We start from the raw sequence: 13,860 nt of genomic DNA, 5'->3' as shown, positions 1-13,860 counted from the left end.
CTTTCAAGATTTTGATAATGACTAATCCGAGTAGTTTTTGAAAGTTGTTAAATTGATTAATTGTGTTTTATTAGTTATTCTCATGCAACACAATAATAATACAAAGGCAGTATTAAGCCAAGAGGTATGTTTGTTTGAAAACTAAAACAAAAATCTGTCAAAAAAGCATTTCATTCTTTTTCCTTTGGCATGATGTATAGAGCAACTATGGACATAAAGGTGTAACATACATGGTTCCACAACTGGGGAATGAGACAGGAAGGATGCATTACCACAGGCTACCACAGGGGGAGACAACGGAACATAAAAACTAGAACCTGAGTGAATTTGAACGACATTTAAAAGCTACTGGTCATCTTAGTTTTCATGATCAAAACATGATACTGCTTTTAAGAATTCATTAATTTTTAAAAACAATTCTGAAGTTTTCTGGCGCAGAAGTCAGTAACATGAACAATGGGTACGTGTGTGTAGTATAAAATACAAGAATCATTACTGTGTTCACATAAAAAGCTTCACAGCTATAGAGGTAATTTCCTGTGCCCAAACAGTACTGTGATATGAGGGCTGAGGACGGCCCTCTGCTTGCAGGCCTGCCGTGCTTCGGGGATCATGCTTCCTATCTGCCGTAACGCCGAGCTGCAGGGAGCGCAAGTGGCTCCTCCTCTCTCAGACTCACCGCCCTGCTTACAGCCCCAGCTTCTTCTCCATCTGCACACGCAGTTTGTTCTTCTGAATCTGAAAGAGGAACCAGAGGCACATTTGTCCTCCTGTGCTGTGCTGAAAATGGCCGGGCATCCCTGAAGGAAGCATCCGTATTAACGTTATGATACTTATTTATTCGGGTAAAATGGCCGTACCTTTCCCGTGACTGTGACTGGATATTCCTGCACAAACACTATATAGCGGGGGATCTTAAAATGGGCAATCTGAAGAAAAAACAGTAAATCAGTTTACATTTACATGCTACAAAAGCATAGTATTCTCACACGGCAAAAATGTACAAGCCAATAAATATCTCCTTTTATGGAACTTCACACCAGCATATCAGGTGATAATGAATAATCCTCATAGAAGGCCAGGTGCATTGTGGGTACTCTCTCACCTGACCCGTGCAGTAGGCTTTGATGTCTTCTGGGGTACAGTCCACTCCTTCCTTCAGCTTGATGCATGCACACACCTCTTCTCCCATCCTCTCATCCTTCACCCCGACCACCTACCCCCCCCCCCACATCAGTGACATCATCAACCATGTGACGGTGCCTCTCTCACCTGCTTCTGGATTGGCTGCTCCCAGCATCGTCCATGTGAACATGCTAACCCACTCCCCAGGTCACAGATCTCACCTGTGCCTCGTGCACTTTGGGGTGTTTATGCAGAAACTGCTCGATCTCAGCTGGGTAGATGTTCTCCCCACCGCGGATGATCATGTCCTTTATGCGGCCCTCGATGCGGCAGTACCCGTACTGGTCCATGCTTGCGATGTCCCTGTGTTGCGCGGGACGCATGGCGGGAGTATGAAGTAACCAGGCTTGCTACACAGCTCAGCGTTAATTTAAAGGTGCTTTGCTGTGTCACGCTCTGCCCAGAGGGATTCTGGGTCGAGGCTCCAGCTGTCCCAAGAGTTTCTTGTCCTTACTCACCCGGTCCTGTACCAGCGGTCCTTCCCGATGACCTCCTGCGTTTTGGCATCATCATTGTAGTATTCCAACATCACGCAGTAGCCCCTTACCAGCAATTCTCCTGGTTCTCCAAGCGGCACTACCTCCCCAGTCACGGGGTTTACGATTTTGGCCTGATAAAAATGAAAAACACCCACAATCCTTTGCACTGATAGCATTTCAGGCAATTCCTGCCCCTACTCAGCAGCTCTTCTGGGAGTCAGAGCAGCATGACCTTACTACTCTGGCCTAATAATAAAAAGCACCCACAATCCTTTGCAGGCTGAATCGGAAATTGATAGAGGCACAGCTGGTCATACCTCTACATGTGGCGCAACACAGCCGACGGTCTCAGTCTTTAGCTCCTGGTTGTCCAGGGGAAAGCCAACGAACGTCACAGGACTGTTCTCCGTGGTGCCGTAGGCGATCTGCCACACACACACACACACACACACACACAAAAACACAATGAGGACTGATACCTCTCCACGTGTCCACACACTGTATTGCTGCCACAGACATCATTTCAGGTACAAAGATTAACGAATTAACCTTGTAAGGTTGATCAAGTTGTTGATTAACTTTTTAAAAATATCGGGTCTGTGTGGGTCTGCCACTTTAAATTGTGAGTTGTTCAACTATTGACTGAACAATGCCCTCTGCTGGACTGGTCAAACCTTCCTGTTCTTGACCTTCATTTTGGACTGGAGGGGACAAAAGAACAAAAGGATTCAAGCAGACATCTGTTTTGTCTGCCTAATAAAATGTTTTGCGGAATCAGGTGATATTGGGGAATTATTTTCATCTAAAAGGACCGGATGTCATCCGGACTGGAATAAACCCTATATGTATCTTTGTAACACCCTGCATTTCAATCGGATATGTTTTGGATTTGTTGAGTGTTGGAGTTGAGGATCTGGATTTGTTGAGTGTTTCTGTAGATCTGATGTTATCACTACAGCTAACAGAGGTCATGCATCAGGTTATGGTTTAACTGTAGTGACCTGCTGTACTGTTTGAGGACATTCTGACATTTGTCTGACATTTTGACAACCTTTGGACATAATAACATAAAGCCTCTGCTGTGTCTCATATTACTTCACAGAGCAAACGTTTAGTCCATGAAGGATAATATTATGTGTATTACGGTTATGGCACACTTGGAGAAATTGCTAAGAGGAACCATAAGCAGGTATAGTTTTCAACCGTAACGCCTTAGGTTAGGGTTACTCCATTATCTACTCACAACACTTATCAAATGACTGGGAACAGTCCTTAGTCCATTTTCTTTAGCACAAAGTGTACACCTGCCTCTCTAGGTCGTTGTTGTGGTCAGTTACAACCTAAATGGAGAAAGAAATTGCTCCAGGAGCCTTAGGCAGGAAATGGAAGGGAGGATGGGGGGTTATGAACTGTTTGAAAATGACAGGCACGTCACTGCCCCTGGTCTGACACTGCTACACACCATCATGTCCCTTTATTATGCTATTAAACATGAATACGAGCAGCGTAATAATAAAAGGAGCTATAACTATACATCCCATAACTAAACAGAACAACAAACCTGCCAAATTCCCTCCTTACGAGAGTAAAGTTATTTTCTTGCTCACCACCAGTTCCTTGATATTCATGACGTTCATGGCTTTCTTCATGACTTCAGCAGGACACGGAGAACCAGCCATTATTCCTATAAACACAGACAGTCAGGCCAGGTCACCATCAATTGTAGTCACATGCAGCATGCTTTTCCTGCAGGTTATTGCCACACAGTGACCTTGGTGCTGCTGAAATTCAAAATCTATAACAAGCTACTCAGTGACATTCACTGAAAAGCTAAGCAGGTCAGCTCTGAGAGGCACTGTAAGGTTACAAAGCACATGCTTGAATGATCTTTTGAATCATAAAATATAAAGTGGAAAAAATATAAGAGTAGGTTGTACTTAATACATTGGGACAGCGGTACGTGCCCCAATACAGCTGCTTCATGTTATTAAATTTATAGGGCTTTGTGTTGTAAAAAAATACAAACTGGGTTCATCACTGAAAATGTGTCCAAGTAGCACCAGAAGGTGCAAGAGCCAGGTCACCACACAGTGCCTGGAACCTCCACAAGTCCCTCCACAAAGCAGGAAGTCGGAACAGGGGCCGGTTAAGTAGCCTGCCACTAAAGGATGGAGTGGATTCAGCTGCATGAGAATATCGACCAGGGACTCCACACCATGAGTACCATCATGATCAGTTCGGCGTTGGGGAAAAGCCTGAAACAAGCATTCAAGCTAAACCAAACAGGAGGAAGAGCAAGATCAGCCAACTTAGGCAAGAACTGAAATCCTTGAAATTTAAGGTAGCCAAGGAGGAGGAGAAAAGGCCGCTAGCAGATCTCACAAGCATCTTCTGACAATGACAGAGAAATTCATTGGTCAAGAGTTCTGACAGATTCTGACAATGACAGAGAAACCGGTTCCCAAAAAAATGCATCACCTTAATGAGAGCTGGGGAGAAGGGACACCAGCAAGGGACACTAACCCTAACCCTCGAGGGGGGGGGGGGCTTCTCGCCACTGCACCAGACTTGCATCTCCAGCTCGATCTAGGAAGGCAGCTCAACACAGCAGAGCACACTGATGCCACTGCGCTGCGCCCAGATGTGGCGTTAACATCGGAGTCTACAAAGCAAGTGGTGCTGCTGGAACTTATTGTCCCTTAGGATGACCGGATAGGTGAAGCCAACAGGCACCTGAGGGCCAAATATGCAGAGCTTGTTGCAGAGTGCAGGGGGAGTGGCTGCTGCAAACCAGTCGAGGCTGGGTGTTGGGGATTCGCAGGTCAGTATTTGCTGTGGACTCAATCTCCATGGAGTGAAAGGACTGCAAGGCAGAACATTCTGGAAGCAGCAAAAAAAAGGCCTCGTGGTGGCTGTGGATCCGGGGGGGAACCGTGGCATAGTGCACCATAGGGGATGATCACCCCCGGCTGGGTCACCCAGGTCAGGGTGTATGACCCCTGAAGACGTGTCCAAGTACCACTAAAAGGTATATTCAAGAGGTATGCTTGTGTCACAAAACATGAAACAAAACCAAGACTAAGTCTTGAAGGATTCAGTTCCCGCCGCAACATTTAGGACTGAAGTCGACTGAAATAACAAAGACTAAATAATAAATCGTTAATCGTACTATCAGTGATCGCAAAATTCACATTGACTGTCTACGCCAAATTGTAAAGTGGCGCAACAGAACATGAAGAGTGACTCTGACACACACCTGTTCCGCCCTCATGCCCTCATGCCCCGCCCCTGCGACTCTCACCAGCCTCCAGGGATGACAGGTCATGCTTGTTCTGGTCATACTGGCCCAGCATGTCGATGTACATGGTGGGCGTCCCGAAGACGAAGGTGCACCTGGGTGTGGTTCAAGATGCAGGTCACACACTGGACACTTATTCATTTATGTCTAGTAATAATAGCAGAGAAACACGCTGCCCCCCTGAGGCAAAACACAGTAACTACGTTAACACTGAAACAGAATAGAAAGGTTGTTTTGCCTTTGTGTTGGTGTGGATAGGGTGACCAGACACTCCATGTCATGCAGGACACTTTGTGCTACTTCAGGTTTTACAAACTCCAGCACTTTAAAACTGAAAGACTTGGCTAATTAGTTCAATTCTTCTTGTGCTTTCACTGGTTTATTTCCTTGATTGAAAGATTCATCACGCATTACTATAGAAGACTGACCAATCAGCACACAGCAAGAACTCAGTGCTTAAATGAAATCCAGGTCCTTTTAAATGAAATGGTAGTTCGCAAATCCAGTCCTAGCCGAAAGTGTCCCCCCCAACGTGGATTATCTTGTCATTCTAAATGTGAATACTGGAGTTACTGCAATTTTCACTCTTTCTTCAAAACCACGTGAAATATTCTGTCACGAAAACCCAACGGCAATTTCACACCAAAATGTTTTGCATGAAAAAAAAACGAACATCATTCTTGAACAAACATATTTCTATGACGGCTTGCACACCAAGTCCGACAAAGCTGAATTGTCCCAATCCATCAATATTTTATTTGCTTTTCGAATAGAGAAAAAAAAAATAATTTGGTTTACAAAACTAGCCTGTATTATTTGATGACAAGGAGCATTTTAAGCTGTTTGCAGCTGTTCTGGTTGCTCCTGTTTATTTTGGGTTCTCCTTAATTTTCTAAATTCTTACAATGTGCCTCTTGGGTAAAACTATGGCTATTTATTAATGTTTTGATTTTTGCTATCTGAATACAATCAAAATTTTAGATTTGGAGTGACAACAGATGATTTTGCTGTAATGTTTCCGATATTAAGTTTGCTTACACTGAAGAACCATCTGAAACCGTCTTTGTATTCTTATCACTTTTTGTCCTGATATTTTCTTAGAATTAAATGTATCCAGACTCTTCTGTCACTGCTCCTAGTGCTATCTCTGTATGCACCTTTTTTTTGTGTGGTATGCAAACCAGTTGTGAAAATTTGGCACCCTATTTGACATAAAAGTCTTTGGTCTGTGAAATTTGCATCCGAATATTTGTCACAATTGGTGTGAAACAGTCTTAAGAGATTTGATTTCGGTCATAACTCAGTTTTGATTAGACAGGTAGTTACTGTATTTTGCTTTTGTAGGGCAGCACTTATACAGCAAATATAGACACATCCATACAAATCATTGCTGATGAAAGCATCATCGAATCGCACACAACTAAAAACTCAATAACAGTGAGTCACAGAGATGCCAGTTCTTGGTTTTGACGTTGATCCCTGCTAATATTGGCAATGCAACATCAGTTCCCCAGCTGAGTCTAAACCGGCCGGCACCTGCTAAGCTCACCTCTCATTCTGAATGGCCTCCAGGTTGGCGCGTCCATCGTACCCAGGTGACGGGAAGACAAGTGTCACCCCATGCACTGCCATGCTCATGCCCCCACCGACAGCACCGAAGGTGTGGTACAGGGGCACCGGCACACACACTCTGACCTGAGGCTGGGCGGCACGGAGTCAAGGGGTCAAAAGGTGAAAGGAGACTCAGAGGCTTCCATGCAACTTGACTGGGCTTCACGGGGACATAAACGTGAATAAGAGATCTATCTACCCGCCAGTCAAACCCGACGCGTCGGCCAGTGAAGTAGGAGTTGTTGACGATGTTGTGGTGAGACAAAGTGGCACCTTTGGGATTCCCGGTTGTTCCCTTTGAACGAAGATGGGATCCAGACAGATGACGCACACACAGGCATGACTAATCAACAACCTATGCATAATGAGCCATTAAAGTATAATACTCATGCAGAATATGTCTGTGAATGTAAATCAGAAATACAAGAAAATATGCATATATAAGAGGATAAGGGCTTCACTCAATCATATTACACATTTGCAGGACCATGGAAAAGAATAAATCAGAAGAAAGAGGTATCATTTTAAACTGTAATGCCTTAGGTTAGGATTACTCAGTTATCTACTCATAAAACTACTTTACACAACTTGCTGCTATATGCACACAGATTTCCCCATGGGATCAATAAAGTTTATCTTATCTCTATAAAGCCCCCTCAGGACTCTGCCCCTACAGATTTCCTTTTCCTATGGCAACATGGGTACCGATGTGAACTGGATGTTGATGGGATCATCGCAGGACAGCTTCTTCTGCAGGGCCTCCAGCTCCTTCAGCTCCTCACTGCCCCCTGCCTGGAAGACGTCGTCCACGTGGAGCGCCCCCGGCTGGCGACTGTCAGTCAGGACCACCATACGCATGTCCGGCAGCCTGGGACAATGAAGCACGGGCTGTGGTTGATTCACACATGGTCTGTCTAACCCAGGCTTGCCAGTGTCTCTGTCAGAGGTATGTGGCTCTGCGAATTAGGACCAGAAGGGCGTTGGTTCAAATCATGATATTACCATTGGATCTTTGAGCAAGACCCTTAAACCCAAATGCTCCAGGGACACTTTTTGACCCTGTTCTGCAATCCTCATTCACTGGAGAAAAGCATCTGCTAAATAAACAAATGCAAATGTGCCTGACAATGTGCATTACTATCCATAAATGCTGTGTTATTACTTTTGGAGTTAGCATGTCACAGTTGGCCAAGGTTTGCTTTTCCTTTTACATATTGTCTTCTTCAGCCACTACAACCATCGGCTGAATAAGCAGGACAGAAGACTGACAGATGTTTGCATAAGCATCTCAAATCTTGTTTCTCCTTTCAGGTGTGTTACAGTTCCATATTCGGACACAAGGGTGAGAAGAGTGAGGAGTCAGCATCCCGCGTGCAGCACCTGGCACTCTTGAAGACTCCTTGCCTGGCCGTCTCCATCTCCGGGCAGATCTTCCTCAGCATCTCGTAGTACTTCTGCGTCTTGAACTGGGTCGGGCACACCACTGCGTGGCACTGTACCTGCAGCCACGGGACCACCGGTGACATCAAACTATGCCTTTTATGTGCTCAGCTGGGGTTCTGCTATAAGCCCAGACTCTCATAAACTCATAGAGAGTCCAAAGATCTCCACAGTCCCACCCTGTCTCCCCCCACTCACCTTCCTCAGCGCAAACTCCACCTCCTGCAGCTGGTAGGCTGGGTTCACAGACACCTGCCGAGAGATTAGGGGAATGTGCAAATGCACTAGTTTGAGTGCGCGACTTGTATTCAGGATCTTTTGTTCATTGACACCTGATTATTGAGGATTATACATGTCCAACTGCATTCTGTGGCAGGCAGTGTTCCTACAGATACGATATCAGGACCAGAGAAGAAGCTGTTCTGACAGGGCTTGCAGAATATCTTAAATTACAGCCAAGCTTGTCATTACACTGGAATTTCCATTCAAAGTGTTTTGACCTACAGGTGCACAGGTCCTGGAGGAGTGTGGGAACTCACCAGCACGATTCCAGCCTTCGCTGTGGCAAATTGAAACAGGATCCACTCGTAAATATTTGGCCCCCACATGCCGAGCTTGTCACCCTTCTTCAGCCCCAGAGCCAGTAGACCTGCGGCTGCCTGGTCCACCTACCAATCAGGCAGCAGTAGCATGATACTTATGGAGTGTAAGGTAGCTGATTCAAGTCCTAATGTTCAGCAGAGCATTAAGATCTAAACCTAACCCTAATCCTATCTGCAATCCTAAAGCCTACTCTAACACTAAAGGCATGCCTAATCCTAACCCCAACCCTAACCCTGACTCTAAATTCAACCCAAATCCTAATACAAGGAGCAATCCACTGACCTAATGACGGAATCTAATTGGCCAGCTGTAAGCTCTGAATACATGCAGTTTCTCCAAAGCACTCCTGAAAATTACTTATCGTTTAACCCTAACCCTAATTATCTTTCATTGGATTTGGGATACACCAGTCCCCCCATTGGAGGAGGTCAAGACAATGATAATTCCCTACATGTCCACATGACCAGCTCAACACGGCAATCCAAAAATCTTAATAGAAATTTTTCTTTTCAACATGATACAACCACTGTGAAATGCAGAAGGGAAATATTGTTTCTGGACTGCAATCAGCTACTGGAACTCTAAGAGGCTTCTATAAAAGCCACATTTCTGGCTCCATAGTAATCTTTGGGACCGTTTGGGGGTAAAAATAGCTCAAATATAAACTAACTAAAATGCATATAACTCTGTAGACTAGTTGGTCAAGGAGTTCTGACACAGCCAGATCCGGAAACTCACGTCCTGCTGGAACTGTGCAAAGGTCTTCCGGATGCCATCCTTCATGAACACTATGGCTTCATGATCCGGCCAGCGGTCCACTGTCGCCTGCAGGGCCTGGGGCACGGTGCAGGAGAGGAGGGAGAAGCTGGAGGTGCCATGCACATAGCTGGTGGTGACCGTGGGTATGCAGGGGGGGGTGTCCACATGTAGGGTCCTGAGAGGAGGGGTAGGAGCAGAAAGGTTTAACTCAGTCTCCAAGCATGTGATATATGAAGGGTCACATACAGTCACTAAGTGTAAAATTCACAAATAAGCATTTATTAATATTAACATCCCCCAGGGGTGGTTGGTTGTGGTGCCCCACTGAAAAACTCACTTCTGGGCCCCCTGCCCCACACATTGTAGTGAGTGTTTTGTTGCCAAAAAGCCCCCCAAGCCTCGGGAACCCTGCACAAATGTGTGGTTTGAGTTGCGGTAGACTCTACAGCGGATATGCCTGGAGTCTCTAGGTGTATAATTCTACTTATGTATTTCCAGCTCAACGACATTCAACACTAAGTATTACTATAGGAAAAGTTAGAACCCATTACAACGCGTGTGTGTTTTTCTTCCATTGTTATGCAGCGGTTCTCCCCGAATCCCACCCAGACCCCACCCTACCACTTCATTTTCAGTAGACGCGAACTTCGCATACTTAGTATACAGATATTTCCGAATTTGCCAGGAATTTCCTGATGTAAAGTCGGTGAATAGACCACAGAAATGTAAATACATACAGCAGCCTAACGTAAACAAATAAGATTACTAATAAACGTCCATATTGAAGTCGCAAATTACGTGGTTCGGTTGACTTGTGATACTCATGCTTACACCTTGGTCTATCCTGAAGAAATAAAGTAAAGCTTTATAAGCTTTCTATGAGAAATCCTTATCCGTAATATAAAAATAGCGTTTGCAAAACCGACACTTCCAAAGCAAGATTTAAATCAACGCTTACTTACCGACACACTTGATATGACAGACCTCCAGACTTCCAAAGCCCACACAAACTTTCTGCACGCTTAGAAAAATTGATCCTGGACATAAAGGGTGCAAACACAATCCTAGCTGACATCGTCTATGTTTAGTTAACGTGATTAAAATTGATAGCGAGTGCAAAGCGAAAGTAAGCAAATTGCGTGATTCTGCAAATAATAATAAAAAAACGGTCTTGTATCCACCGCGGTCACAGAAGCCGTGCAGAAATGTAGCATGCCATGCATCTATTTTTTTAAAGGAAGTTGTTAGTTTCTCAAAGAGTTTCCGCACAGATCTCCGACTTTTCGAGACCGATTTGCGGATATGCCTCATAAACAGGCAGCGCCCCGATGTTTGTTTTCACCTCTGACCGCCACGAGACAGAACCCTTCGTTCTGGCGTCTGATTGGATGGCCGAGGCATTCCAGATGTTCGTCGTCACGTGCGAAACCGCTTTTCTATGTGTACGGAGGCACAGTGGAGCCGGGTATGCAGTGGCGGGTTCAGTGCGCCCACCACTTTGCAGGGGTTCTTCAATACATAAAATTATGTATGATTGTCCAATAATAGTTTAGGTAAAGATAATCCGTATTGGGCAATCATACCTTCTAACTTAAGCTAACCCAGCTACCTGAAAAGTCCTGCTTCGTGGAATACCGCCCCCCAGCAGTGAGTTTGTTGTTGACTCTTAAAATAGTAATTGAATGCGAGGAAAGCCAAAACACCAGAATGTTTTGTGGCTAAAGTTACATTTTTAGACTTAGTTTGTGAACACGATATAGACTTAGCATCTATTAGTAAGTTAAGAAACAACTTGTACAGTATATCGGATTTTAGATACGTCTTTAAAAGACCGTAATCGACTGGAGAAAAGTCAGCAGTGGGTTCGATATTCGCCAGAAATGAACACATCTTCTCTGTATTTATTCTGGTAAAACGGTACAAAAACTAGGAAACTCCACATTCAAGTTCGGATATGTTTGTGAAATTACACAGCATGGTTATTCAATTACTACGTCCAATAAAGTGTAATATTGCGAAATAATTTCGCATTCACACGCACATTGGGCTTTTGATGGTCCGCTAACATTTCAAAATAAAAGTCCCATAGATAATAATTTGAAGCTCCTTTCCAGTGTGTGATATACTTACACAATATACTCAGAAGCACTGCAAATAAAACGTAAATAATAATATACTCAGCAAAAAAAGAAACGTCCCTTTTTCAGGACTGTGTATTTCAACAATAATGTTGTAAAAATCCAAATAACTTTACAGATCTTCATTGTAAAGGGTTTAAACAATGTTTTCCATGCATGTTCAATTAACCAAAATAACCACTTAATTAACATGCACCTGTGGAATGGTCGTTAAGACCATAACAGCTTACAGAAAGTAGGCATTTAAGGTCACAGTTCTAAAAACGCGGCACACTAAAGAGACTTGTCTACCGACTGTGAAAAACACCCAAAGAAAGATGCCCAGGGTCCCTGCTCATCTGCGTGAACGTGCATTAGGCATGCTGCAGGGAGGCATGAGGACTGCTGATGTGGCTAGGGCAATAAGGGCCATGTCCGCACTGTGAGACGCCCAAGACAGCGCTACAGGGAGACAGGAAGGACAGCTGATCATCCTCGCAGTGGAAGACCACGTGTAACAACATGGGATCTCAATCCCATTGAGCACATCTGGGACCTGTTGGATCGCAGGGGGAGGGCTAGGGCTATTCCCCCCCAGAAATGTCCAGGAACTTGCAGGTGCCTTGGTGGAAGAGTGGGGTAACATCTCACAGCAAGAACTGACAAATCTGGTCCAGTCCATGAGGAGGAGACGCACTGCAGTACTTCAAGCAGCTGGTGGCCACACCAGATACTGACTGGTACTTTTGATTTTGAGCCCCCCTTCATTCAGGGACACATTGTGAAACATTTTTAGTTTTTGTCTTATGGTGTTGACTCTTTTAGTGTTCATACAAATACATTTATTTACACATTAAGAGTTTATAAGTAAGCATCCATTATTTTCTATGTCGGTGGAACAAAAGGGCATTCAAATGCTGCAAAGTCAAATAACCCCAGGCCCTACATTTTAGTCTGTGGTTAATGGACATGGAAGACATGGCGCTTGTGAGACCTGTAGATAATTTGTGAAATTCCAGTAAAGGTGGCTTATAGACCATCCTCCTGCTCTAAAGACACAGAAAACGGCAACTAAAATTCAGCTTGTGGTCGAAGTACATATTGCTAAGTTTTGTCTTTGGACCATTATGATGGTCTATAGGCCGCCTGCTAAGAAAATAGTGAATGTGAGGCAGATAAGTTAATTTGCTAAATTGCCTACAGGTTTCGCCATTGTCAGAGTACTCGATATGTGTAAGTCTAGTCCTGTTCCTCAACCACAAGATGAAATGTAGTTGCTGAGTTCCTGATTTCTGGATTCTTAAACTCTGGAGTATTAGGACGCTTTGTGGTTCACCTGCACAGAAAATAATGTGTATGAGGCACATGAACTAATTTCACAAATTATCCACAGGTTTCACAAATGCCAGAATGTATGACATGTGTAGGTTGTTTTTCCCTTTGTCCTGTCTGGCAGCTTTAGTAGAATCGTGGTCTGAATGCCCTGCTGTGCCAAACATGTTCGCTCTACCATGAGGGGCTCTATAAACTCTGTATAGGTCCCTCATGTTGATCGATTTCTTTTTATTTTATTTATTTATTTCATTTTTAGTACAGTGGGTGAGCTGGCCGAAGAGGAGGGACAGATTAGGAGGGAAAAAAGAAGGAAAAAGAAGTGAGAAACATGTCAAGAGTGGATAAATTCAGAAATGTGAATTTATCCAGAAATGGATACATTCAGGAACAAACAAAATTAAAGAGTGAAGAAAGTAACACAACTATACAAGCATATAAAATCTTAGTGTGTGCTTGGATGGATGCGTGCAAGTATACGTACATGTGTGCTCAATTGCGTAGGCGACATGCATGCTAGTGTGCGTGTGTTGTGTGCGTGTGTTGTGTGTGTGCATTTTCAACATGGAATGTCCTAAATAGCAAGGGTGGGAGGCCGCAACCACACCCCACAAGAGCCAGAGGTCAGCGGAGACAGGCCTGGGAGGACCTGTTCTTTGACCACAAGGTAAAATTCAGTTGTCAGGTTCTTTAGCTTTGGTGTAATAGCACCTAGTTAAGAAATTCCTTGTTATTCTACTTGGGACTTTTATTTTGCATTTTCACAACATACCGGATGTAGTAATTGAATAACCAAAGGTGTTTACGTAATTTCACGACCAAACACGGATTTGTGATTGTGGGGTTTTGCCTGTTTTTGTAATGTTTTAAGAGAGTAGATACAGAGAAGATCTGGGAATGTCTGGCAAATATCGAACCCACTTAACTGTACTCCGGTTCTAAATCAATGCGATCAAGTCTAATGGCTTTCAAAGACATAATTTTGGGTTCATGCAGATTTACCATATATATGCATCTATGTGTGTGTATGTGTGTG

The 13,860-nt window shown here is 44.1% G+C and overlaps 1 protein-coding gene across 1 annotated transcript; it reads right to left on the bottom strand.

The window, feature by feature from the left end:
* Positions 1-31: 31 nt before the first annotated feature.
* On the bottom strand, positions 32-10,742 carry LOC125717564 (medium-chain acyl-CoA ligase ACSF2, mitochondrial-like). The gene is made up of 16 exons (XM_048990653.1): positions 10,338-10,742; positions 9,355-9,550; positions 8,553-8,681; positions 8,212-8,265; positions 7,954-8,072; positions 7,279-7,441; positions 6,773-6,868; positions 6,512-6,663; positions 4,966-5,057; positions 3,272-3,348; positions 1,982-2,089; positions 1,644-1,795; positions 1,347-1,488; positions 1,106-1,216; positions 861-929; positions 32-738 (listed from the first exon to the last, which is right to left on the bottom strand). Exons 1-16 carry the CDS (start codon positions 10,448-10,450, stop codon positions 688-690), a joined length of 1,824 nt encoding a protein of 607 aa, XP_048846610.1. The 5' UTR covers positions 10,451-10,742; the 3' UTR covers positions 32-687.
* Between the last annotated feature and the right edge of the window lie 3,118 nt (positions 10,743-13,860).

The sequence above is a fragment of the Brienomyrus brachyistius genome, chromosome 22 (assembly GCF_023856365.1).
Source record: "Brienomyrus brachyistius isolate T26 chromosome 22, BBRACH_0.4, whole genome shotgun sequence".
Lineage (NCBI taxonomy): Eukaryota > Metazoa > Chordata > Actinopteri > Osteoglossiformes > Mormyridae > Brienomyrus > Brienomyrus brachyistius.
Note: the sequence above shows the minus strand (reverse complement) of the source record. Positions and strands in the feature narration are given on the sequence as shown.